General features: G+C 41.0%; 1 protein-coding gene across 3 annotated transcripts; it reads right to left on the minus strand.

The window, feature by feature from the left end:
• Positions 1 to 14: 14 nt before the first annotated feature.
• Positions 15 to 27224, minus strand: kdm2bb (lysine (K)-specific demethylase 2Bb). Of its 3 annotated transcripts, none has more exons than XM_087843677.1 (21): positions 27041 to 27224; positions 26338 to 26482; positions 26156 to 26234; positions 25965 to 26011; positions 24765 to 24943; positions 24493 to 24599; positions 22430 to 22523; positions 22131 to 22284; positions 21903 to 22018; positions 21224 to 21344; positions 20438 to 20844; positions 20243 to 20329; positions 14790 to 15020; positions 10851 to 10994; positions 10675 to 10761; positions 10211 to 10537; positions 7161 to 8233; positions 6908 to 7071; positions 5426 to 5587; positions 3409 to 3627; positions 15 to 2211 (listed from the first exon to the last, which is right to left on the minus strand). In XM_087843677.1, the coding sequence occupies exons 1-21, from the start codon at positions 27083 to 27085 to the stop codon at positions 2030 to 2032; spliced, it is 4170 nt and encodes a 1389-aa protein (XP_087699803.1). In that variant the 5' UTR covers positions 27086 to 27224; the 3' UTR covers positions 15 to 2029. The 3 variants fall into 3 exon arrangements, with proteins under 3 accessions (XP_087699803.1, XP_006788906.1, XP_087699804.1); XM_006788843.3 differs by having other exon boundaries at positions 7161 to 8236; XM_087843678.1 differs by lacking the exons at positions 25965 to 26011; positions 26156 to 26234; positions 26338 to 26482; positions 27041 to 27224 and having other exon boundaries at positions 7161 to 8236; positions 24723 to 24844.
• Positions 27225 to 27326: the final 102 nt, after the last annotated feature.

Below are 27326 nucleotides of genomic sequence, written 5' to 3' on the forward strand. Positions count from 1 at the left end.
CACACTCATCAGTATTTAAAATGAATTTAATATCTCAAAGGTCGACTCTGAAGAGGCTTTGCGTGTACATTATGTACAGATAAATAGATCTGAAGTAATGTACTAAAATATTTCATGGAGACACGGCCTTTTAATAAAAACATAAAATTTTAAATGTAAACCCATCCACTGAACTGTATGGACTGGAGTGCTATTCAAAAATTACGCAAAAGACTTCATTTTAGAAAAATCTGGAGTTTTAAAGAGGAAAACAAAATTCTATTAATCACTAAACTCATGAGTCAGTCAAAACTTCCAACAACTTCTGAATGTCTTAATACAATTATAAAGAGTATAGGTGCACAGTAAGAACATTGCTTATGAATTTGAAACTTTATCACTGAATGACAGGTCACAATGTACTTACATCAGAAGATCAACTCAAAATATCATAAAAAAATAAAAAATAAACCAGTGTTAATGTGTTTTCTTTTGTTTTCAGTGAACCTTCTGGCTAACAAAGAAAAAAAAAAGCCTTTTTTTTACTTTTATATTTTACAGACATCTTTCATACAACCCTCTGCTGACCTTTTCACTTTTCTCCTATACTGGATACAGTGTATTTGGTCTCATGCTGAGTTTCTGGTGAAGGCCTCACATTTTGAGATTGGAATGGCTTCACTGTTATTGGTTTCACTTGTTTTCTCAATGTTGTTGTCAATTTCCTTGGAACATGACACTTTAGGCATATAAAGCCCAAAATAAGAGCGATTTACAAAGTAGAGACACTCAGCTGCATTTTTCATTTGTATGTCTGATCCTCTTTTCTAAATTTAAACCTTATGGGCTTTACAGATTCTTTACTTCTTGCATGATTCAGCACACAGTCTCTTCTTTATGGTAACGTGGAGTTCAGCTGGAGTAAACATGGTTATATCGTTTAACTGTTACTAACTCTACTGACAGTGGTGTAAACATGTCTGCATGCAGAGCTAAAACGCTTCCTTCCACAAAGCACCGGGAATACTAAAGAGTAATGGAGATGTTTTTATCTTATAATAGCCCAGTTACCTACAAGCTGTTAGTAAAATTAGCAGAACGTTTTAGTGTTTAAAAAATATGCTTTATACACTGTACACTGTATAGTGTATGTAAGAATACATTCATGTATTCGTATTGACCGCATCAGTGCAAATAACTAGATATTTCATCCAAACGGAAATGGAAAACAAAATATACAGTACCTTTATCTAAAAGGAAGCAGAACTCTGGCATATACAATAATAAAATATAAAAACACCCACACAAACAAAAACTACCATCCTACAAGTCTGGCAACAAATCGTTAGACCTTTGTCTCTCAACAATAAAAAGCTTAACAGTAATGCCAACTAATAATCGCTTTCAGTGCTGTGATACTGTACAGTGGTGCATTTAATAAAAGCTACTTTTAGCCACTCCCTTATTGGAAAGGGGTCACCACAGCGGGTAGCTCCGCGTGTTTTAATTTGGCTGTTGTTTTTCTTTTTTTATGTCCGAATGCCCTTCCTGACGCAGTCCTCAAAGGGATTCGTGTCTCCTCCCTCCCCGGATACTGGGGGTTCCTTCGCTTATTAGGCGAATTTGAAAACCACTACAGCATGGAGCCACTACAGTGGTCCATTTAATACTGCACATAAATGTATGAAACACTTTCTGATACAAAAATATTCTTCTATAATGCAATAAACTTTGCATTGAAACAAAAAATAGTCTATAAACACCAAAAAGATAACCAGGATACAATACATAAAACAATCAATATAAAGAATAAATAACGTATAAACAGGTGTGACAACAAAAACGTATATATATACATATATATATATATATCCATTACTGGACCATTTTTACATTCTTGCTTAGCAGCGCAAACTCCCTTTATATCAGTTTTCCAGGAGTCCTTCACGCTCTCTCACACACAAGTAAGCAGTCTTCTGCTGCCTCCATGTGGACGGCACTTTTACTACTTGTGAAAAAAAAAAAAATCACACAAGAGTTGTCCGTGTGCCTAACTGATCTTCTGCAGCAGTTTATCCTCAATGAGTTCAAACTGCACACTGACGGACATTTCGGCGATGAACTGGTCACATCCTTCCTTGGTCACCTGTTTGCAGTATCGCAGGTCGATATGGCAAATGCTTCCACAGCGCTTGAAATAGGTCAGCGACTGGTCTGTGACCCTGTTACAGACTGCAGGGAGAAATTGGGTTGGAAAAAAAATTAAATGGTGTATAACAGGTCACCTGCGCTGAAACAGACTCTGCACATGAATGGATTAATCAGCCTTTTGGGACAGGAGCTCAAACGGTCTCGGTATGGTGAGGTTTCTAAAATGGCCCTTTGATTTACTGCGTTAAACATTTAATAATATTCTTGGAGGAAAAGTATTGAGTTATTTTTATCAGTTCTGCACAGGCCACTGAACAAGATTTCCTCTCCAAAATTACAGTACTGTGCAAAAGTCTTGACTCACCCCTTATTTCTTTATGCTTTGGATCCAATGAGCCAGATTTTCTAGATAGGCTAGAAAGCAATAGGCTTTGTGAAGTCATTTCAACATTTTTCGTACAGACTGGCTGCTTTTCACTATTTTCCAGTCCAGTCCTTGTACCTGACATTTTCAGAGTAATGTTTTTGTTTGTCTGTTTGTTTGTTAAGCCAAAGCCACTTAAGACTGACCTATGAATCATTTAAGAACCAAAAAGGTACCTAAGTCTAGGGATAAACCAGTATTGTGTCAACACATAACAGAAAGCTTGGCAAAAAAAGAAATTAAAAAAATTTACTAGTAGCCAGTCAGCTCTGCCTGGTGCGCAATGCAAAACTAAACAAGCACAGGACCAAAGAAGAAGTGGCAGGGCTACAAAAATCTATCTACAACCGATAAACAGTATCTGAAAGCTGGGTCCTGAAGAACTAGGAAAACATCTAAAGACTGAACACAGGACCTGAGACATGCATCTGGCCCCTCAGTTGATCCATCTACTGTTCACTGAAGCCTACTTTGCGGTCTACAAACATCAAGTCATAATCAGTCTCAATCTCTCACTCTGTTTTTGCCGTATATGCTGTACTTTAGTGTATATTTGCACAATTTTTAATAAACTTCTGCACCTAATTTCAACATATAAAGGAATGAGGGGTGATGGGAGTTATTTGCACAGTACTATAACTGCATTATTTATTAATATTGGACCTAAGTTTTCTAAAGCACGGTGTTGCTAGTGGGGCTAAATATCAAGCTGTTTTATACATTCACTGGGATTATCTACAGGGGACAGAGGTGATAATTCAGTATTCAGGTCTAATACATTTTGATTTCAGCCACAAGTCAGTGCAATGAGTCTAATCCAGGCAGATTTAGAGCCTACAAAGACAGACTCATACCTGACAGATTGATGTCAGTGAGTGAGTCTCTGGTGGTTGTCCCCGCGGCAGTCAGGATGTTAACCGACTGGTCAGTAACGTGGTTGCAGTAGCTGAGGTCCAGCTTAGATAAGAGGGGCATGTAACGAATGATGAGGCGCAGAGACGTGTCGGTGATGTCCAACCCTGCCAGACGCAGGTCCTCTACGTTACGCAGTTTACTCCTGTTGTCCAACTGACCTACAAAATATGTAAAAACACAGGGGAGGAGATTACCAGAGGGATTAAGTAAAGAGAGATGATTCATGGTATATAGTTAATGAGCATGGAAAAGAAACAAATCCCCCAACAGTGAAGTAATCCTACTAACAACTGCTGTCTCTGGATCTAAAGCCTGACATAACTCATCTCTCTGCCACAAAGCTGCATTGTTGTCTACAAACAACATTAAAGGTACACATCGCACATCTGGGTGACATGTTCCTGCAACATGGCTGCTTTAGCCAAGACTCCAATTTTGCATTCATTCATGGCTAATAATTCTGCATTCAACAGAAAATACACCAGTTACAGCAATTTGCTAAATTGGAGAGGCCAGACTTTTTAAATTTATGCAGGTCTTCAATAGGAACCAGTGGGTTGGCTCTCGGTCAGAGTTAGAGACCAGGTAAGGAAGTGGCCAATTATTGATAGACTGATTAATTTGATGTTTTATTTTGGTTAGTTATCAGAATTTGTTGACACAGAGCTCCTTTCATTCATTTCTGATACTACGCAAGGTCTCAATTTGGTTTAGGTCAGGATGCTGCCTGGACGGACCATGCAGGACCACTTTAAAGTCAAACAATGAATTGATCTGTCTTCACATGGGTTCAGTAAGATATCAGACAAACTAAGAACTACTGAGCAGGGAGAGTAAAGTATGTTTAAAATCCTGCCCGAGTCAGTATTTATAGTGTACACATTATTTATGATAAAGGCAATTTACACTACTCTTGCTCAATCGCAGTCTTACTTTTTACTCTTCTTTAACTTTGCCTCATTTTGTATTTTTATTGGGGGGGGGGGGTTCAAAGTCACTGTTGTATGCAGATTTTGCACACATCCATCACACAGTAAAGGCCCTTCACTATGCACCTAAAACATTTTAACTTAAAATGTTGGTGCATTGGTGCATTAATCTATGCACCAATCAATCTACTTTTTCTATCTATTATCGCCAAACACCTCCACTTTGGTCTCAAAGTCTTGTGGTTTCCGCAGATGCAAACCTAAGCCTCTTTTTTAGAGAGAAGATACGTTCCCCTGGCAACCCTTTCAAAGAAGTCATACTTGTTCAGTCTTTTTTCCAATTTTGCCGTCACGAGCTTTGACATGCAAAAATGCTAACAGAGACTTATAGACTCTGAGCTCTTGGGTGTTTTGCAGTTTCTCTGCACATTGCACAGTCTGACTTTGGGGAGAATTTGCTGGGACATCCATTTTGCCACTGAGGTGCTCACACTTGCTGATGATCACTTAATCAAGTGCTTTTTTTTAGCAGCACCTGGCTGCTACTGACCTTCTTAATCCCTATGAAAGCTGTAACAGTGTATTTGGCTTTCACAGGACTCTATGCAGTCCTGTGAAGATGTTCTTTTTCAGGACAGAGGGAAATCTTTTCCACAAACAGGAAAAAAGGGAAAATTCATGTAGTTGAACATGAATCGGTAGATTAGAGCTTGTGATAGAACTGCCATTTGACTGTGGAGGCTTTTTAAAAACAGTTTTAACAGGTTGAGATAAATTCAGGGGAAGGGCATGTGTGAAAACAGCTCTCAAAGATATTTAGTTTAGTACATAAACTTCATCTGAACTTATCTTTAGATGAATTTGTATTCTACCATTGTAAAACGGAGTGACTTGAAGTATAGTGATTCAGAAAAGAAAACACAGACAGAGTCACTATACCAACAATCTCCTTTCCCCCCTCTGTAATCAAGCTCTCTCACTCAGTCAATAATGTTGTCCTGGTGTTTGACAGAAAAACGGTTGGTACCTGGCCTATTATCTGTGGGAGGCGACAGCAAGTCTCTCATCTGAGCGTCTTTCAGTCCCTCGACCCACTGAACATCCAGAGTTCGCAGGAGAGGACAGCTGGAGGTGCAGAGAGCAGAGACGGCTACCCATGAGCATCCAGAGAGAAGCAGCACACGTAGACCTGCAGGGACACAAAAAACCTTGTTGTAGACAGTTCTTAAAGTTTGGTTTGGCGTTTGATTTCATGTGGACAAATGCAACAATGTGGCATTTGCTTCTTAGTTTTCTGTCTCAGATGTAGTATTCTTGGTGTAGCAAAGAAAAAAAACATCCTCTACAAATGTCAGCACAGAAAAATTACATTTAATCAAATACTCCCCCCCCCCAAAATAAATAAATAAATAAATAAATAAAATAAAACGCACATAATGAATGGATTTGAATTAGAAATTCCCTAGAAGATTGAACAGTGACATACCATCCACACAGAGAGGCTGAGCTGTGCTCCGATACAGTATTATACATTATAATGTATACAGCTGCTGGCAATGACCACAGGGTGAATCAATGCACCCTCGTGGCTACTCAGGTGTAAGTAAAACCTGTTCACACCACTCTTCCAGAAACCTTATGAGCTGCAGCGACGACTGTGGCTGCAATTTGGGCTGTGTCTGGAAAGGTTTAACACCAACTACGTGCACTGGTTGCATTACATTTATGTTGCAGTATTTCTGAACTCTTGGAATGCTAACACATGCTAACACGTGAGCTACATAAGGACCACAGATCTAAATAATTTTATTACCACAGAATCAGCCATAAACTCCAAACCACAACCACATTTACCTCCACAACCAGGCAGAGCAGCTGCAGCAGAGCTAACAGGCATTAGCTCCACACTGCGGCCACTCTGCCTGTTGAAACATCCTTTCAATAGACTGCAAATATCCTCTAACAGTACAGCATAAGCCTCAAGAGAAAAGGAAAAATGATTCTGAATGATTCCCAAAAGTAGTTTGAAAATATTTTCCAACATGTGACCATTAGGGGGCTCTGTAACATGATTAGCTCACTACATTTGGTTTTGCAGTGAGACAAACATGCTGATCCCCCCAAAAAATTACATAATATTGCCGTATATCTGGTTTATTTGCCACAATTATGGCCAAAGGGTGGTAAAACTGTTTTGCAGCGAGTCTCTTCCTTTTCACGACTAAGCTAAAAGTGAAGACGTAAGCTTGGAAAATAAGGACAATTACAAATTGTCAGTCCTCAAAATGGACTGACACTACATAATGAGTGAGATTAACTAGTTTTAAAAATGTCTCTTTCTAAAGCCCGTCAGACCAACTCCCTAAATTGTGTCATGTTCCCGGTGTTAATAAACAGATAAAGACACAAAACTGCCACATAAAATCCTTCATCATTACCTGTACATGTCACTAAGGCTGTTTCATACAGACACAAACACACCTGTGTATTGCTGGGTGGATTTACTTACCTGGAAGTCTGTTGATGAGCCAGCTGAGCTGCTTCTTGGAAATGTTGGTCCAACTGAGGTCTAGGGCTACCGGCTGTCTGCGGATGATCCCGCTCAGCATCAGGGGAGTGATGGACTTGCAGCGGTTCAGATTGATGTGCTTCCAGAGCCTTTTGTCACAGCACCTGATGAGAGAGACAGCGGACGTTTTCGCTTGACTGCTGTGTGATGAAGTGCAGAAGGCACGTTTTTCCATCTCCATCTTTCTACTCACCATCTGTTCCAGGTCCGGCAGACACGCATGCAGACGCAGAGATCTCTGTGACTGAGGTGACCGAACACCATCATCCAGGTCTCTCGCTGCATCACATGCGCTTCGCCGTCGTTCAGGGGCAGTCTGTCGGGCGGGGGGCTGATGGGAGGGGGCCGGATCACGTGGCGCTCCATTTGGATACACTTTGGTGGCGACCGGCAGGGAAGCGGTCGAGGGCATATTGGTGCGATCGGTGTGTTTCTGTTCCAACTGAGCGGCGAGTAGCCACGCGGCATCCCGTTCATCTCCCGCCCCCGGTGTCGCAGCCAGTCGCCCAGGTCGCTGCTGCCATTATTAAGAGGCCACCTGGGCTTCTGTTCGTCCACTTCACTCTCGGGCTCAGATTTCACTGGCCTTTGATTCTGATTGGTCAAGCTGTCTTCTGTTTTCAGCGGCAGTCTGTTTTGATTGTTTACGCCTTCTTCCATTTTAAGGGCTTTACGACTCGGATTAGCAGGTGGGTCCTCAGTTTTCAGTGGTTTTCGGTTCTGATTGGTCAGGGAGTCTTCGGTCTTAAGTGGTCGACGATTGAGGTTGGCTGGGCTGTCCTCCTCCTTCTTCACTGAGCCCAGCTTCTGGCTGCTCAGACAGTCTTCTATCTTCGGAGTCTCCTGGCTGAACTCTTTGCTCGCCTCCTTGTTGGGGAGCCGCTTACGCTGATGTCGTGCTTTAAGCTGAGCGGAGCTTCTCTCTTGGGCTTCTCCCGACTCACCGCTTGGTCCCGCTCTGGGAGAGTTAGAGGATGTCTGGTCACTTTCTCTGGCTGCAGACGTTCTCAGCAGCGGGCTTAGAAGGACCTTAGCTTTGTCCTCTGCATTATTGTCCCTCTCTTTTTTCACCGTCACCTCTTCCTCAGCGTCCCCATCTTGGTCCTCATCGTCATACTCATTTTTCTCCCTTAAATGCATCCTCTCCAAGGACAGCCCATCTTCTTCATGATCCTCCTGGTCGTCTTCTTCATCACCGTGATCATTCTCTCTCTTAATATGCTGAAGCAGCTTCGAAGGAAATGAATCATCCGGTTTTGAAAGCTTCTTCTAAGAAAGAAAAGAGGGAGCGTAATTATGTTTTGAAAGCAGACAGAATTATCAGCTTTTCCACATAAAAATCAGGACTTTCAATTAAGTTCTTGTTTCTTTGACATATTTTAAATATATTCGAGTTTTTAATTAAACATCTGCAGACAAATATTTGAAAACTTTAGTGCCTGTCTGCATTTTATGCAACATCTTAAACCAAGGTTGACAAAAAAATATCGTACTCTGCAAAAGTCTTGAGCCATGCCTCATTTCTTTAATTTTCACTGGAAAATGACCACCTTTATTCTCAAACACAGCCTGAACTCTCTTAGGCAGCTTTCTTGTCATTTCTTCAGGTCTTTAGGAATAGTTCTCCAGGCTTCTTGAAGGACATTCAAAGCTCTTTTTTGGATGTTGGCTGGCCTTCGTTCTGTTCTGAGGAGGCCCATCCATGACTGATAGAGTTACAATCCGTGTTTTCCATCCTGGTATGCTTTTACTGCGTGCTTTCTACATGGGATTGCATGTTGGATCAAAATCTGACTGTAATTTTCTGCTTTCATAATTCCAACACCACTGGCTGAAATGCAGCCTTAAACCATGACAGAGCCTCCACCATGCTTTACAGACTGCTGTAGACACTCACTGTTGTATCTCTCCTCACCTCCTCCATGTGTATAGTTGTATAGTGTAGTGGTATAGTTATCATTATAGTATTGTATAGTATTGTATAGTTAGTAATTATTACCTTTGTATCCCTTAATTTTACCAAAATTTAGCACGTTATTTATTTGTAAATTCTAGTTTTATATCTCTTGGAGATATATCTTTTATATAGTTATAAATGCACCATGGGGGCTTGGGGTGAAACAGAATTTCGGTACACTGTATACTGTGTATACTGCTGTATTGACAACATGAATCTTGAAATATATTGATAACAATTACCTAAAACTAAAAACTTTATCACTGCATAAGACCCGTTGTCACTGATTTTCAGTCCAGAACTTGTGTAGTTTGTCATACCTCAGTCTGTTTCCCTTCTATAAGAATGGCTTCTTGACAGCCAACCTTCAACTAAGACCCTTTCTGAGGCATCAGTGAAAAGTAGATGGATCAACTGATAGCTCAGATGCTATGCAATGTGTCAAATCTTTGCTAAATGTTTTCCAATTTCTGGAAAAATTGGAAAACAATGACTTTTAGTCATGTCCTCAAGAAATTGAGGACTTTTAGTCATGTCCTCATCTGCTGTAGATAGTTTTGTTTTAGTTTAGTTTAGTTTTGTTTTAGGCATGTCACGCCTTCTTTTTGTCCAGCTTCCTCAAATGTTTTAAGGACATATTGCACAGTATTCATTATGCTGTGAATGCATAAGACATATGGTTTTCAGCTAGTCGCTCTTTGGAAATCACTTTCTGGGTAACGACATAATTACTACTTTATTTTTATCAAACTGTGTTTTCTTTGGCATTTTTCATAGATTCACCAAAATAAATGGGAACAAATTACATGTTTTAGAAACAGCCCGCTAGTAACAAAGTTCCAAAATATACAATTTAAAATGGTTTTCGTCTGTATTGTCTATTACGTATAGACACAGCATTGGTAGGTGCCTTTTTTTAACCTTAATGATTCATAGATCACTGTTAAGCAGCTTACCTGGCATTAAACACTGATTTGAAAATGGTCAGATACAAAGACTGCTCTGAAAATGATTGACAAAGCAGCCAATGTCCAAAGAAAAACTTTGGAGGGCTGTAACAAAGCCAGGTAAACTATTGCTCAAGACCACTTAAAAAAAAGACAGTCTGACTTCTTAGAAGCAAAGTATAAAGAAATGAAGGGTGGTTCAAGAATAGTTATATTCTTCCATTTTTGGTTTTCTGCATCTTCACCGTTTGTAACATTTCCAACAACATTAAAAAACGCTTTTAAATATATTTTTAAAAAGCCTAAATAAAAAACTTTACAAAAAGACATGAGTCTTACCTTCTTTTTAACAAAGCTAGGCTCATCATTTGTGTCAAAAAGTTTCCTCTTTTTCCTAAGAGGATTGTCCTCCAATCTCGGCCGGGGCATACCATCTAGAGAAAGCAAGGGGGGGCGTTTTTTAGGAGGCTCCTCGTCATTTTTCTTTGCGATTACATCCCGTTCCACCTTCCTCTTCACAGCAGAAGTGGTAGTCAAGGCAGCAATAGGTGTTGGCGCCACCATGGGTAGGTCTGGCTCTTCCTTTGAATCTCGGTTTAACCTCGGTTCTTTGAGCAGCGAGCCAGGAAGGTTGGATGCATACTTAAACCCTGGGCCTCTTTTTTGCTTTGAGGCCAAAAGGTTAGGAAAAAAGAGAGCACAACTTTATTTTTCTGGTTCTTAGATTCTTAACTAAAACTCGGCTGTTTAACAAATGCATCACACACACACACACTCACAATAAAGTCCATACTGATGCTTACTTTTCCAGTTTTCCCAGCATGGTTACATTTTGGGCACTCCCAGCAGTTTGGCAGCTCATCATTGACTACTCCATTTGAATCTTTAATCTGAATAACAAGAAACACACTGGCTATTAAACAGTGTTTGACATGAAACAAGCAATTATTCAACAGCTGACTGACACTCAGGGTTTCACCTTGAGACAGTTAGGGTGAACGATCTCGTTACAGATGGAACACTCCATGAGCATAAGGTTAAACTTCTCTTCCTCATCCTCCACGGTGTCCTCCTTGCCTGCCTCGCCACAGACGAGACACACTGCTGTGTGGGGTAGGACGGGCTGGAGGAGGGAGAAAAGAAAACGACAGTGCAGAAGATAAAGGCTCTGCATCAGCTCACTCTTGTCTTTTTAAGCAATTCTTTGTCACAACAAAATTTAACCCACACTTTTTCAGAAGGGTGAAACAAAGCAGAGCTGGAACTATTTGCTGCCATGGCTTTCAACAGCCTACTCCTCATATGACTCAACTAAGGACCCAGAATATTTTAAATCCAATCTGAGTGATGGAAAAATGTAAATGGACTGGCATTTATATAGCTCTTTTCTCGTCTTATCGACCACTCAAAGCACTTTACACTACAAGCAACAGTCGCCCATTTACACACACGTACAGACAGATCGTTTTATTCTATACATACAATACTTTCTCCATCAGAGACACACACAAATCACTCACTGGAGGCAATCTGGAGTTCAGTTTCCAAAGATCACATGGACCAAACGCACAACATCAAGCCATTTGCTTCAGCTGCCAGCTTGCTCTATCTCTTCTGAGCCACAGCAACCTCAAAGTAATAATAATGTAATATTGATGGAAGATTGACTTCACTAATTGTTAAGACAGTAGCTGGTTTATAGAGTTGTATAAGCTACCCTTAATTGTGATCTAAAAGCCTGACAGCTCAAGTTTGCCACCATAGCTTTAAAAAAATGACCTGATTTATTCATTCATTTATATTCCATATGAATCCAGAGTGTTATAGCCCTAACAGCTAGTTCATCATTTACCGTGAGCTTCCAAACAGATTTACAACAACATTAGCCAACTAATAAATGGGCTAAAGCAACAGAGTCGCTCTTGATGAACTGTGTGTAATCGCTGGCTCTGATGACTGCTCTCTATCTGTGTTAGAGTAAGTTAATATGAAGGGCGAGTTAAGCATGTTTTGCATTATTTAAACACAAGTCATGGTGGCTAAAAAGCCCAAGACCCGAGTGTTCTCTCGCTATCTTTTAACTAGCATGATTAAACATTAAAACACAGTCCTTCTCATCATATAAAAGGCACAAATAATCAAACTCAGCCTCTCTACAAGTCTCTGTCCTTGGTACTGAAACATTTAGACCAGGCCATTATCACTTTCTCCGTGCGTCTATATAAATGCTACTGTAACAGGTAATATCTGATACTGCTACTTGCATTCTTTTTATTACACAGCTACAACAAACAGCAACTAAAAAAAACATTCAGGCAACTACTCCAGAACCAAATATAATAAATTATAATTATAATTAAATAATAATATAATTATTATTTTCTTATAATAATTATAAGAAAGCCACGCTTACGTTTCTCAGTTTCTCAGTCATTGAGGTCATGAGCATTTGTGTCAAAGACAACTGGACTTCTTTCTATAGATTCATGAGGATATTTCACCTCTTCATCAAGTGGTATCTAATCCTGGGATTTTTATGTTTAAGGTCACATAAATGTGTGAATGACAGCTGAAGCACCTGGAAAAGGATCTCAAGAATTGTCTTAAATGTGGTACCAACATCTGAAACGCTTCAATCAGTTCTGAGAGCTCACCTCACTCGAGAGGCTTCGTGAAACACCTTCACAAACCAAAAGGAACTGCAGTTTCCTTCAATGCTTAAGACTACCATGACCTGGATGACTGAGAATCTACACAGAAAATATTGCCTAGGGAGGGAGGAACACCCTTCAATTGGTGCAGGAATATGAAACAGTATCAAGGAAGTTGACTAAAGGAACCACCTCTGCTTTAACCTAATGTGCAGACGCCTTGGGTCCACAGTCGAGGGACATAAAGCTAAGCAGAACCAGCTGCTGAGTGAAAGGATAACACTGGTCTATGTCACTACAGATGCACTCAAGGACAATAAAGTGATACTCTGAGACTTTTAGTTTAGCTAACAATAGATACAACAAACAGCTATCCTAGCTCTGTAAGTACTTTAAAGCTCACTGAGGCAGTAGAAGTTGTTTGTTTAATCTGTAGAGAAACCAAGCTGTCGTTTGATCAGAGGTTAAATACTTGAATTGTTTCTTGTCAAGAAGCTTTGACTTCTTCACTGATAGTGACACCAATATGCAAGAGACTTACATTTCAATAACTTCATCATCAAACAAAGAAGATACAGTAAGTTTTAGATAGCTTATGTAGGCGTTTCCATCCATTTTCAGTATTCATCCAAAGCTAAGTGAATCACCCACTGGGTGTACCGTCTTATTTCACCAAAGGCTTTGAATTTGCTACCAATCAGGGACTTCAGGAAGTTAAAACAGTGAGTACCGTTTATATAAAACAGAAATGGAAATGTGAAACTAACAATTTTGAATATAAGTATATGAAACTCAGCCTCGTGGAGAGTCCTAGTAGATATGTCAGCACAGCTGTGCAGACGCCTGCTCAGGCTCTTCAAGGTGCTGGAGGCATGTGGCTCCCAGGAGGCCAATCATTATCACTTGTTGTCGAGCTTCGAGCAGCATCAGTGACAATATCTGACGAGAATTACTTTCAATTGGAAAGAGCTGCTTGTTGGATTCCTATATTTGAAGCAGTGAATACAGCTGCTCTACTGGTATGAGTTTGGTGAACTTTTGTGATGGAAAGGAATCAGCTCTCCCAATTTTATTTTATTTTTTTTACATTAATGTGTGTTATTTATGATGCTTGTTCCCCTGTAGCCAACAAGCATACCACGATTTGTTTGTGCGTTCTGCAATGAGCACAAGAACCAATGTTCATTCGTTAACCAATACTTTTCCTCAAAGATTCGTTTTTTCCTGATGAAATTAAGATAATAACGGAATAAAAACAACAACAAATCAAAACAAGTTGAAAGTACTCAGGACAGATGAGACCCAATCAGAAATAATTAAGCTGTGATGAAAGGCGGGACAAGTCGGAAGTGATCCAATCAGAAGTAATCTCCTTGTAATTGTGTAAGGAAGGATTCAGCTAGCATCCATGCTTCCTGTTTCTAATGAAAACGCGACAACATGTCAACGCTTCGGAACAAGAAAAGAGAAGATATGTGGAAGCGCTTCACATTTGATCTCAAAGATGAGATGCTTTGTAAACCGTGCTGAGCGAACCCTCACAGCCCAACATTTACACTTTATATTTTAATCAACTGAATCAGCTTCAGATTTAGCCTACTATAATGATATTTAGTCTAATAAAACTATAAGAATTTAGATGCCTAACTTATGACTAAAACTAAATGACCTTTTAGTCAACAGATTACAACTACATCGAAATTGCTGTCAAAATTAATGCCCGAATTATACTTTTGCAGGAAATCTACCCTCTTTTAACCCTGCGGCATAACCTTCCACGTATCCTGACATCTATCTCCCGAGAAATTTGTCAGGTCACAGCGTAGGGCTAAGATAGGCCATAAGTAAATTTCCTGCAGAAGTCTAAATCAGGCACACTTATGAGTACATCCATCCTCTTCTGCTTATCTTTTTCAGGATCACAGGGGGCTTGGAGCCAATCCCAGCTACCATACGGCAAGGTACAGCCTGGACAGGTCACCAATCCAACACAGGGCTAAAACAGTAAGAGAGGCAACCATTCACACTCACATTCACACCTATGGGCAATTTAGAATCACCATTTAACCTAACCCCACTAACTGCATGTCTTTGTACTAGAGGAGGAAGCCAGAGTACCCGGAGAAAACATGCAAACAGAAAGGCCCCGGCCAGATGGTGGAGTCGAACTGAGGACCTTCTTGCTGCGACCCAACACTGCTAACCACCGTGCTGCCCACACTGATGACTACACCACACAAAAGTTCACTCACACACATCATACTTACAGCAATGCACTGCCTCATGATGCAGGACTGCTTCATGCGTCCCGGCCCGCCGAACTTCTTCATGTCTTTGCAGAAGTGACACTCTCCGCACTCCGTCCGCAGACACGCCTCGCATTTCCGACAGCGTGTCCGTCTCCTCCTGGCTCCAGATGTACCCCGGCTGGCCGACAGCTTGACCGCTGATGCGGGAGATGCTGCCATCTTAGGTTTCGGCCGGTTGGGAGGCCGGGGCTAAGAAAAAAGAAAAAGAAAAAGGAAAAAAGAAATGGTAAATGGCCTGTATTTGTATAGCGCTTTACTTAGTCCCTAAGGACCCCAAAGCGCTTTACACTACATTCAGTCATCCACCCATTCACACACACATTCACACACTGGTGATGGCAAGCTACATTGTAGCCACAGCTGCCCTGGGACGCACTGACAGAGGCGAGGCTGCCGGACACTGGCGCCACCGGGCCCTCTGACCACCACCAGTAGGCAACGGGCGAAGTGTCTTGCCCAAGGACACAACGACCGAGACTGTCGGAGCCGGAGCTCAAACCGGCAACCTTCCAATTACAAGACAAACTCCCAACTCTTGAGCCACGATCGCCCCAAGAAAGACAAAACAGAGAGGAGGAGAACGTGCAGTGCATCAGTAACGATAAGCCAACAAGTATGCACTTAAAGGTCAGATAGAGTCGTGTGTTGGCAAAGAGTGAATGTTCAAAATATTCACCAAGTACATGTTAAGCTAGCAGCGGGATGCAGCGCAGCGGGCAGATACGGAAAGTTAAATTATATAACAATTAGGATGTCATTGGCAAAGTACTCGCATCATTAGCTTTCACTACCTTTGGTTTGCATTGTTAATAACAAACTGCTGTACATGTTTATCATCATTTTGATGACTGATTATCTACATTCTAATAATGAAGCTCTGCAGTCGAGCGGCCCTTTTAGAGCACACTTACAATCATGTTACACAAAAACAAAAAAAACAAAAAAAACAAAAAAGAGGCTATTAAATCCAGCTGCGGTTGGTGCTACAGCTGATGTCTAAGTACTGCCTGGACCCTTCTTTGTTTCCCCCCCATCTCTGGGTCAAGATTTCCAGGCGCAGACGAAATCAAAAAGGAAAAAAACACCTGCATTTATATACGCAAAAACAGCACATAACACATATCCACAAACCTGATCGAAACATGCTGCGCATAAACACATTATTCACGCCTGGTATAGCTCAGAGTACGAGAGAAAACAAACACATCAAAAACGTCCCTGGAGGCGTCTTCCAAATTTAGCACCTCAATTGCTTGCATGTTTCTACTTCAAAGAGGAGCTGCACTTATGGCTACATTTCACACATGGATCACTAGGATCTATTATTCCATGATTTACAGCCGTGCGCGTTATTAAATGTGCTCTATTTAACAGAAGTGGCCCATTGAAATGAGGGAGTCTTTGATCAGCATCATTATTTTTCTTGTGTCATATATATATATATATTTTGCCCCCACCCCCTCGGGCTCACATCCCCACCACAACAATGTATTTTTAACATGAAAACCACAAGTCAAAACACTGCCAGCCATGCCACATGAAGAAAAAAATCAAAAATAAAAAGATTTGAGTGTGTGAAATGAAATAAACATGAACGAGGAGTGCAAAACACTGCAGCTCTTGGAAATGAAGATCGGATTTCTTTAGTTACATCGGCAGTGCAGATTTTCCTAGTGTCAGCATAGCAACAGCCACGTCCCATTCCCTAACAGAACAGTCTATGACACACGGACTTGTAACCAATAAGAACTGTAATGAGACCATCTAACAAAAAAAAAAAGAAAAAAAATTAAGTAGGCTCTATCTTGCGCACATTGCAATAATTTATTCCAACAATAGCCACAGAATTGACTGACATAGGCAGTCAGATATGTGGTGACCAGACAGGATTAGCGGGAGATATTGGTGTGTGTGTGTGTGTGTGTAGGATGGGATGGTTGGGGAGGGGGTGGGATTAAGAAGAGAAGAAACAATGAAATGAGACCAGATTACCCAGCAAAACAACACACATGATGTTCTGCAACTCAGCTTTTGCCATTTTAAGTGTCGGCTGATGGGCTAAAGTTGCAATAGATTCACATGAAACAACAAGTAACCAGGCCGTGCAGGAACACCGCCTCCATTCATGTTTGTTTATGCCTGTGACATGAACCACAAGGAGGCAGGTTTTGGATTGTCGTCTAATTGCCACCAATTCCCCCTCCAACTCTGCTCCCTCCCTGCAGACTGATAAGTGGGGTGATCTCTAAAGCAGATATCCTTCTGACACACAATTTTCAATCACAGGAAAGGCTGGCAACAGCAACATCACCAAAGACAACCAACTTCCCTTAAATCTCAGTAAGTACTCCCTGTATCTGCTCATGTTTTTGTGCAATGATATCCAAGAACTCCTGACAAGAAAATATGTCACCGGTGGCAGCTAAGCCTTCATCAGCATGTTTCAGGAGAAGCAGCCAATGAAATCTGTATTATGTAGCGTGTGCCTTTTTACAGCAAGAAGGATGCACATTTGTCCCCTTTGTGCAATAACAAGGACAGCACGGGTGACCCGCTAGTGATTTCTTAGCACTACAGAGCTCATTCAGCTGGAAAACATTATGAGAAGCAGACCCTTATGTTCAGTGACACAGCCCTGAGCTAGTAGGAAGATACCCATCATTGCAGTGAAGACAGCACACACACGAACACACACTGCACACAATATGGCAAACTTCACAATCAGATAGCTGACAGCAGTAATACATGGAACACTGTGATGATCTAAACTCTGCACTGACATAAACACACCACGTTCACGTTGCTCTGATGCAATAACGGTTCCCGGTATTCACAATTTCTCTTCAAGGGGATATAGATAAGTAAACTTTTCAATGGAGATCAATTACAATGTCAATCAGTTTTAAAATCTCCATATATACAGAGCATGCATTGGAGATATTGAGACCACACAGCACAAGCAGATAATCGGGCAGTGATATTTCACAAGTTGCTCAGGTTGAAGCCGAACTGCTATGCTTTGGAGCAACGCAGTGATTTAACAGTTATACAACCTGCTGTGGACGTAATACATCCCAAAGATGTTTGAATAGTTGAACTTTGGGATAAAACTTGGAGGGGGGAAAAAGCCTTTTTAATATCTGTCATCAGAGCAAAATTGACTCATTCATCTGCAGTCAGCATTTTTTTAATCTAAATGCAGGCACAGGCTTAATGTAAGGGGGTGTGGTTCAGAGTAAAGAGTGTAGGGGGGAAAATATTTGAATTAACAATTTCCGTGCAAGTCCCATCGTCTAACGTTTTCACCAAAAATTATGTCTTTTCATTAACGCACACTGAAAGAAAAACCTTCCCCTTTTGTTTTGGTTTACCATGACATGTATTCTGATATCAACGATAGGTTTACAATCAAACCGTTAGAGATTCAGCTCCTGCATCTTCACACAACCAATAGCAACCTCGAGCTACATAAACAGAACCTCCTATTGCTGGATCTATCTGATAATAAAAATGCAAGCATGCACGCACACATAAACAACTAGTCTACCACAAAAAAAGAAGCAAAAAATATAAACAAAGGAAAAAAATAAAATAAAAAATCAAAGCCCAAGCACAGAAGATAAACTGAATCAGTGCTTTTGTCTTCAGGTATCTCCATTACTTCACTGCCCTGTGATGCTGCACACTGCTCTGTCTCACACAAGCATTCCTCTGGCGGCCTCCTTACGCCTGCCTGCAGGGCTTTTAGTGTGCTAACCTGCTCGGAGTCTGAGTCGTAGTCCTCATCATCGGCGCTCAGCGACATGGCCATGGCTGGTTTTCAGATACCGTCCAGCTTACAGCAAACTGACATGGCTGCAGTCTCCTCCTCCTCCTCCTCCTTCTACTCCTGCTACTGCTGTCAGGCCTATAGCCCTCCCTCCTGCTCCAAAAGCTCCACAATACCACAAGCAGATGTAGGAAACTCATACAAGCCTGCCTCATTAATATGGATCGACTCACTGAGGAAGAGGAGGGGGTGCTGGGCAGCGCAGAGCCAATGGGAGGCTGCTGTGAATCAGAATATGCACTCGGGGGGAGTCTGCCTCCATCCAATGTGGAGAGAAAATGCAGTAAAGGTATTATCATATTTATGATGAGTAGCAGAGGGAGAGGAGAGCAGGCTCTGCACAGCCAGAGCCAGATGGCATCTCATTACAAAAGGCAAACACAAAGAGGCCCCACGACCAGCAGCTGGCCTTTGGAGAGCCCGGTGGGGGAGATCCTGAGGGTTTGTAAGACCCATACAAACTTCACTTTCATGCATTCCTGTAAAGCACATCTCATTCTTAAACTTTCAGCTGAGGCTCCGATGTCTTGTGTGTTTGTTTGGATACATTTTTAATCACACATATTCAGCGACTAAAATAGAGCAGCACCGTAGCATATTTAAACACTTTTAATTAAAATTGCAACCATCACACTGATTAAAGCCATTTATTCACATTTTGATTTGTTTTGGGATATCTTACGTTACACCGTGAGTGAGATAAGAATTGTACTGATATTAAGGAGCATGTTTTTGTTGTTGTTGTTATATTTGGATAATAAATGAAAAGCCTCAATTATGACCTCACAGTCTGCTGCTCAGCTCAGGGCTAGAGAAACTCAGGTAACATGACATCAAATGCACTTCCGACATCAACAACCATTTTCGTCTTACGATATCACAGTTTCAAATGAACCGTATTGCGGTGTTTCGAACAAATGCGAAACACCGCATTTGTGGAACTCGACACCACTCAAAACACACGACAGCAAAAAGGCTAGCGAGGGCAATATTTCTGGATCTCTGTAAATATTTAGTCCCCCCAACGTAAAACGCAAAGGCTGTGACATGGTGAGACATGCCATATAATTTCTGCTCTTAGTAAACAATGTTTTTATGGACACTAAAGGCTTGTTTTGGATTCGAAGGCACACCAAAAAGCATTAATGACAACAAAACACGTGTCAAATTATGCAGAGGAGCAAAAATATCTCATTATTTACTTCATTAGGCAATACTGCAGCCCGTTATGACAAAATTATGCAAACCGTTAAATCTCCTGCTAAAGGGAATGAGTGCAGTGAGTGGTGGGATGAGTGAGGGAAGACAGGACCTTAGCCATTAATAATTGTCCTATACCAGATATGTACCAATATAACATAGGTAAAGAAATGTATAAAATATGCACACCTGTATTGATAGGTAAATATCTATTTAAAATATACTCAGTGATGTTGTTTGCACCACAAAGTCAAGCAAAAGGTGCATAAGCTTTGTACTACACAGGTATGTAGCACATAAAATGATTCTCAAGTGCCTGAAAATTAAGTAAAAACACTATATTTGCTGGAAAACAGATGTATTGCAGGTGACACTATCTTACCTTTATGGTTTTCTTAGGCCAGTACACCACAGGATATCCAGTGATGGCTAATTTAGGGTCATCATCAGTATGTTCCTTTAAGACAACCTAGACGGGCACAGAGAACAAAATCAAAATAGGGCCGAACTATGATTCCTGTCTGTTAAGTAATCTGATGGCATGCAGCAAACATGTTTGGTTTTTTGGTTTTTTTACCTTTAAGTCATCCAACAGCGCTTGGGGGTTCTCTATTCCCATTGGAATACATTTTCTATTTTCCGGGAGTGACTCGAGCTTTTCAATCAGCGTCCTTAGCCCATTCAGTTCAAACTCTGTTAAATGAATCCATTTATTCTGAGGCTCTGAGTTCGGAGAGTCTGAAGGAGTTTTAGGGAAATCTAAAGAGGCCGAGCTGGGGTTACAGCTGTCCTCAGAGTCGATGGATAAAACAGCTTTGAGATGTTGGCCCTTCCCATTGTCGGGTGTGCAGGGTCCATCCTGAGGAACTCTCTCTAGTTTTTCACCCTGCTCATCTCTGACATGAGTCCCACACGAGTCCTCGTTCATGTCTTGACTCCTGGAGTCAGAGGAGGGGCTTTCTGTCTTTGACTTTGTCTCAAAATCTGCAGGGATAAAAGCAGATTTCCTATAATGGATGTTTTGATAACAGGCATACCAATGAGCAAATAATTTCTCTAGTTTGGGGAGCACCTGTTAGTAATCCTGAAATTATGGGTCAATTTGTAGGTTAGCACATATAACAAAGCAACAACAACACATCCAAATCCCTGAAACATTCAAGTTTGATCTAAAGTGACTTCCTGTGACATACCAGCTGGGTTAGGCTCCAGTCAGTGCCCCCTCCCCTCCCCGGCAACCACATGTTGCTAAGGAAAAATATGTATTACCCAACCAGCTGGCGAGCAGTTGCTGGTGGTTGTTGGTCACAACGAGGTATAGAGTGCAATTACTTTGGTGCAGTAATTGAGGTTTTTCACTCACCCATAGACTCTTTACGGATCTCCTGAGAAAAGTAGGACCGTTTGGTAAGGAAATGCAGGTATCTCTCCAGGACATACCAGCATATCTCATAATAGAAGGGGAAACGAAACTTGGAATGAACCTGAAGGGATGACAAAAAAAAAATTAAAAATGACATTAATTAAAGAACCATTAAAAAGTAAATGAAAATCTCAAATGGATGCTTTCAATGATTGGTCATTTAAGTAAGGTTAAAACAAAGTTGGCCTTCCATTACCACAAAAGCTTTAATGCATATAAAAAACAGCTTAAAGCGTAAGTCAAACTATAAAGGACTATAAGGAACGAGGCAGCTGCTATCTGTAGCAGTATCCTGTGCTCTGACAGTCAGAGGCTATGCAGAATTCTCAGTAATGCAACTGTAATCCCAGCAGACCAGCTCACATTTAACAGGAAGTGGAAAAAGATAGCCAAAGAGATGTTAATGCACAACGCAAATATAGAAAGAACCCAAGAAAGGGTTACTTTATCCAAAAATTAGTTTTGCAAATGCCCACACCTCTTATTCTCCTGTCTCTCTCAAGGGTAAACTTTTCACCTTCCCCTGGTTCTCAGAGAGATTAATTTCTCCCACGTGGAGTTTACTATATTGCAGTCCAGATCAGAGTTAAGCCACAAAGTGGAGAAAATAGACTCCTACCTTTGTCCTGTTCTCTATCTCATAGATGGTAAGCTGCATAGGAATGTTAAAGCTGTGCAGAATGTTGCCTCCAAACACCAGTGTGTCCACGGGAGTGTAGACAGCGTGGATCCACCCTTAATTACAGAGAGTTAAATGTGTTATAAAATGGTCAAATATTCAAAGCCGAGCATTAACGAAGCCTAATCTATTCCTGCTGGCTACTTTAAGACAACCATGCCAACACACCAGATGGGATGAAGAAGGTGTATCCTTGTAGAAGCTCCACTCTCTGGCATCCATCAGCTCGGTCTCCCAGGAAGACATCACTCTGCTTGCCTGACAGGACCCAGTCCTCATACAGGGCAAGGTTATAGGGAGTTGGAGGCACAAGCCAGAACACCTGAGGAGAAGCAGTCATTTCTACTTAGAGTCTGTAACTATTAACAACATTCAAAGCTTTGAGGAATATTAGCAGACGTCTTTGTAGGTGTGATCAGTATATCCTATAGAGGCAAGCAAGCTTTACAAAGAAAGAATAAACTTACTTTCTGTCCCTTGAATACGTGATACCAAACTGAAGTTCCCCCAAAATCGATGTGGAAATCTGTGTAGCAGCCCTTCACGCTCATCAAACAATACCTACAAAGGAAATTAGAAAATCATCTAAGAGGCAAGAAGTAAATAGGTAAACAGAAAAAAGTGGTAAACACAACATGGCTAATTACAAGGCAGCAATAATCTCAGGATGCTACCGACACAGGTAACTCTCGGGAGCGACACAGCGTAGAAAACACTTCATAATAAGGCAATTCTCCTCTAGAAATTAATTTAGGAATGATTAGCACCCCAAGACACAAATGATTTGCCAATTTAGCTAAAGAGTATAATCTCTAAGAGAATCCCCACTGACTTGGAGACATTTAAAGGAAAGCCCTTCCAAGGACATCTTGCACACGATGATACTGTGAATGCCACTGAGAGAGAATCTAACACCTTCACAAATAAAAAGAAGCTTGAATTTTGCCAGTTGAACCATCCGTCAAAAAGGTAAGCCAAAATTTAAAAAAAAATAATAATCCTGACATCATTATTGACTATTTCACAGCTTTTTAATTTAAAGACTTGTGTGTTATCACCGCATGAAAGAAGCCTGAGTTCATAGTGAATCATAAATGAGAGCATATCCAGGGTAGCTTTCACTGCAACAATAATAAAAAATTTAACGCTCCACAGCTATATCACGAGTTTCACCTCACTAGTTCTCGGCTGGACCCCGTTATGCCTTCAGAGCTGGCTTAATTCTTCATGGAATACATTCAACAAGGTGCTGGAAACATACCTCAGATGTTGGTTCATATTGATGTGAGGCCATTTGAGTACAGTGACATCAATGTCATGTTTAAAAGAAAATCAGTTTGAGCTATGTGATCTGGCACATTATCCTGCAGGAAGGAACCACTGATACAAGGCAGGATGGATGGATGGATGGATGGATGGATGGATGGATGGACGGGTGGATGGATGCTTTCATGTTGGTCTGACCCCATCTTAAAAATGTCAGTGTGGTCTTCTGCTGCTGTAGTCCAAGATATGCATTCAGAGATGCTCTTCTGCATATCTTGGCTGTAACAAGAAGTTGTTTGAGCTTCTGTTGCCTTCATATCAACTCAAAGCAACCTGGAAGGGTTGGCTGTGCCGTAAATCAACATTTTCATATGACCAGCGAGTCTGGGACCAACAACCATGCCACGTTCAAAGTCACTTATGTCACCTTTCTTCCCCATTCCCCACTCAGTTTGAACATCAGCAGGCTGATTAGATATTTGTGTTAATGAGCAGTTGAACAGGTGTACCTAACATAAAAATCTGGTATATATATATATATATATATATATGGAGGTGAGAAACAACATGGGATGTGTCTTCATGCAACAGTATACTAGATTAACAATTTTAAAGTGAAGCCTCTAGGCAAAGGGGAAACCAGTGAGTGTGCTGAAGGGAAAAATACAAGAGTACAGATGACTGAAATGTTTCAGTTTTGAAAATGGCTTTATTTTGAGTAATAGATTCTAAACTAGCTTCTGCACAGTGTGCTGAAATTGCAGCAGTAAAATCGTCTTGTTTGATATTCTACTCCGTTACACCCTAAACCACTGCCAGCATCTCCCTAACCTCTATGAACAATACAGGAGATTAGCAGGGTTTAAGTGTAACAGTAGAAAATATGGACAGCTGACATTAAAAAGACAGGCAGCCCTGGTTTTGATTCATTTTGATTCTTCAACGGCTGATTGGCTGAGAGGTGTGTGTGTGCAGTCAGACCACAGTTGTTAGAAACCTTTCTCTTATGCGAGGAGGGGGAAAAAAATCCTGCTGCCTAGCAACAACAAGGAGCACGTACAGGAGCTGACAGTATGCAGTACTCTACCGTGATGGAGCGATGGATGAGAGATGGGAGGAGAAACAGACATTTTCTACAAGTGTTTTCTTTTTATTAGTATTTATTTTCTTGCTCTACACACAGTTTTTTTTCACCCCTCATAGACTGACACACAGCTCCAAAGAGAACTTCATAAAAACAAAAGCACAACAGTGCAATGCATACCTTTGCACTTTGGGGTATTTCATCTCTGAGATGATATTGGTGGCTTCAGTTTGGCTTTGTTTCAAACCAGGAGGCCACATGTTGTCCACCCAGTCCACTTGATCCACCTGTAAGACCAAACCAAACCAAACAAAGCAGCACCTTTCAGCAACCAATCACAGTGTTCTATCATCTTCTATTTTTGTCATTCTTCTTTGAATCTTTCACCAGATTTGTGACCTCTATCAAACCTCTTATAGTATGATACACAGCGAGGGTCGGGGGCAGATTACCACTGTGGGACGCTTGATGAGGTTCTCCAGCTTGGTGTGGCTGAACTCCAAGCTAATGACATTGAACAGTTTGTCCCGCTCTTCCTCTGGCGTCTCATAATAGCGGACAAACTGAGCCATGCTCATTTCAGAACCTTTCTGAGTGCTCACATCCATAACGTCCACAGACCGGCGACTGCCTGCGAAAAACAACCAGGATACAATGACTTTAGCCAATGAGATCGTACGCATCAACATCAACACACAATCCAGTGCAGTCTGTCTGTGAGTCGGTGTATGCTTTGTCATATTTATACACAGAGAAGTTGTACTGTTGCAAAATATTCTACTATGAACAAGAGCAGTACTTCTTATTTGTAATTCCCAAATTTAACCACTAGATGGGGCAACTACACCCCAATCATACCCTGGCTCAATTTCTTCCAGGGCACACTTAACACAATTATATTGCACTACATTAGAAAAGAGTCACAAACAGAAAACAGCATGATGAGACCTTTAACATAACCCCACAACATGAGCAAGAGGCCCTGGGTGAACCTATTGTGATGATCATACACACATAACACAATAGTACAAGAGGTAGGCACAGACAGAGATACAGGCATACAGCAGAGTGACTAACAGATGCATGCTCACTAAATAACTTATTTCCTAAGAAAAATACAAAAAACAACAGTGATGTATTAACATGCATAATTAAAATCTGACTTTTTTTGATGTTCTCTTCTATTTTTTATGTCCATTTCTAGCATTTGGCATTGGCAACATCCACTAGATTTGGATGGTTGGTAGGCAGATAAGTAAATAAATCATTTCTACTATATCTTTCAAGTTAGCAATTTCTATAATATCAGATAAAATGTTTATGACAAAACTAAAATAGCTACTCATTATCCTGAAACTTCCCACATGCCTAGTCATAGTTAGTGCAAACTGAACATGTTTCATCATAAATTAAAAGGAAATTTGACCATGAAACACAACTCCATTACATTTTTTTTAAGTCAGCATGGAGCCTCAACATATCACAGACTGTTTTGGGGTTTGTTTGATTTTTTTACTTTTTAGGACAATGCAAAAGCTCTTATTCTCTGAACAAGATGCAGATATACTTTGGTCGTGTTTGCACCCAGGCTAAGAGTAATAAGTATATGCACGGGTAAAAATATGCATGTGTGTGCATCGGTGTCTACTTACCAACTAGCCCTTTAATTTCACTGACTGTGAATTCTGGATCTGGCATTCTGCATATTTATAGGAAAGGGATGCATGTTGTTTAGTTCCCAAAGACTTAAAACCATAAATATATATATATAAATAAACTAGAAAGTAGGTTGAATCTACAGCATGTGCACAGGCATTGCACATTTAAAGGAAAGGCTTCTCACCTGATCCCTAATTGATCTTTCTCTTTAAAAATGAGAGGGATCCTTAGACCCTCCCTTTGCACATACTCATAAGTGAAGTCTGCAAGACAGTAGTTTTACATTTAGGTCCAAAGAAATTATTTGAAAACTACTGCAGTCACATGTAACCTATAAGAAAGCTGATATGCACCGTGCTGCTTTACCTTTACCCTCCATCACCCGGACAAAGTCTGCGCTGTAGCTGTCACTGAGGACCTTTTCCTCCACGCTGAACCCTCTGATGTTTACAATTTCCTCCACGTCAGACAGGTCCTCGTTTTCGTCGTACATCGTCCGGGAGATGGAGCGCTGCCATTGAAAACGAGATGTTTTACAATACAAAAACAGAGCCACGCGGAAAGAGAGAACTCTTTCTACCCCAAAGGCCACTTTCTGCCTCTCTCTGCCCCCCTTGCACGGTCATTGTGACTCGTGTGAGGGAACCGATCGTTAATTTTATGTGTGACTTTCAAACTGGAGCAGTGGGTTGTGCTAAAGTTTTGATAGTACTATAACAGCAGTCATTTCTTTGAATGTGTGAATCAGTGCAAAAACTACTAAGCCAGCTGTTTGTGATATTTTATGGATGCGATTGTAAAATGTTTGCTCGACTCCGCTGCTCCAGATATTGATTTATCTCGTTTTAATTACGCTACACTCGCTCAACTACTGCGGTCAGAAAAGAAGTTATAGACTCTAAAATGCGACAGTTAGCCGTTTTTCCTCGTTTTGCTTAAACTTGGACATCTTAAGTGACTTGACAAATATCCCAACGCTCACAGTGGCGAGGGTTAGCTTAGCTAACTAATTAGCTCGCTGCCAGTCTCGCCTCATAAGCTAACGTTTAACACGGCAGATGGTACACACCAGCCTGCGTCCGGATTCAGCACACGTCTCTGCGGCCTGAGCCATCGTCTTTTACGATTGTTTTCCGGCCACTCAGTTTCGCGAATGCATCTCCGTGCGTGGCGAAGTTGAGAGAAAACACTTAGCACGCTTTACGGGTTCAAAACAAGGGAACCATGTTTTTGTGTATTACGTCACCGCCAGGAACCAAAACATTGTTGGACAACGTCACGGCATGTCAGTACGCTTTTTAACCGCGCTCACCAACAATAAACATTCCCCACGTCACACGGTTTTATTGTAGTAG

This window comes from Neolamprologus brichardi, chromosome 7, assembly GCF_056152115.1.
Source record: "Neolamprologus brichardi isolate AB-2024 chromosome 7, ASM5615211v1, whole genome shotgun sequence".
NCBI lineage: Eukaryota > Metazoa > Chordata > Actinopteri > Cichliformes > Cichlidae > Neolamprologus > Neolamprologus brichardi.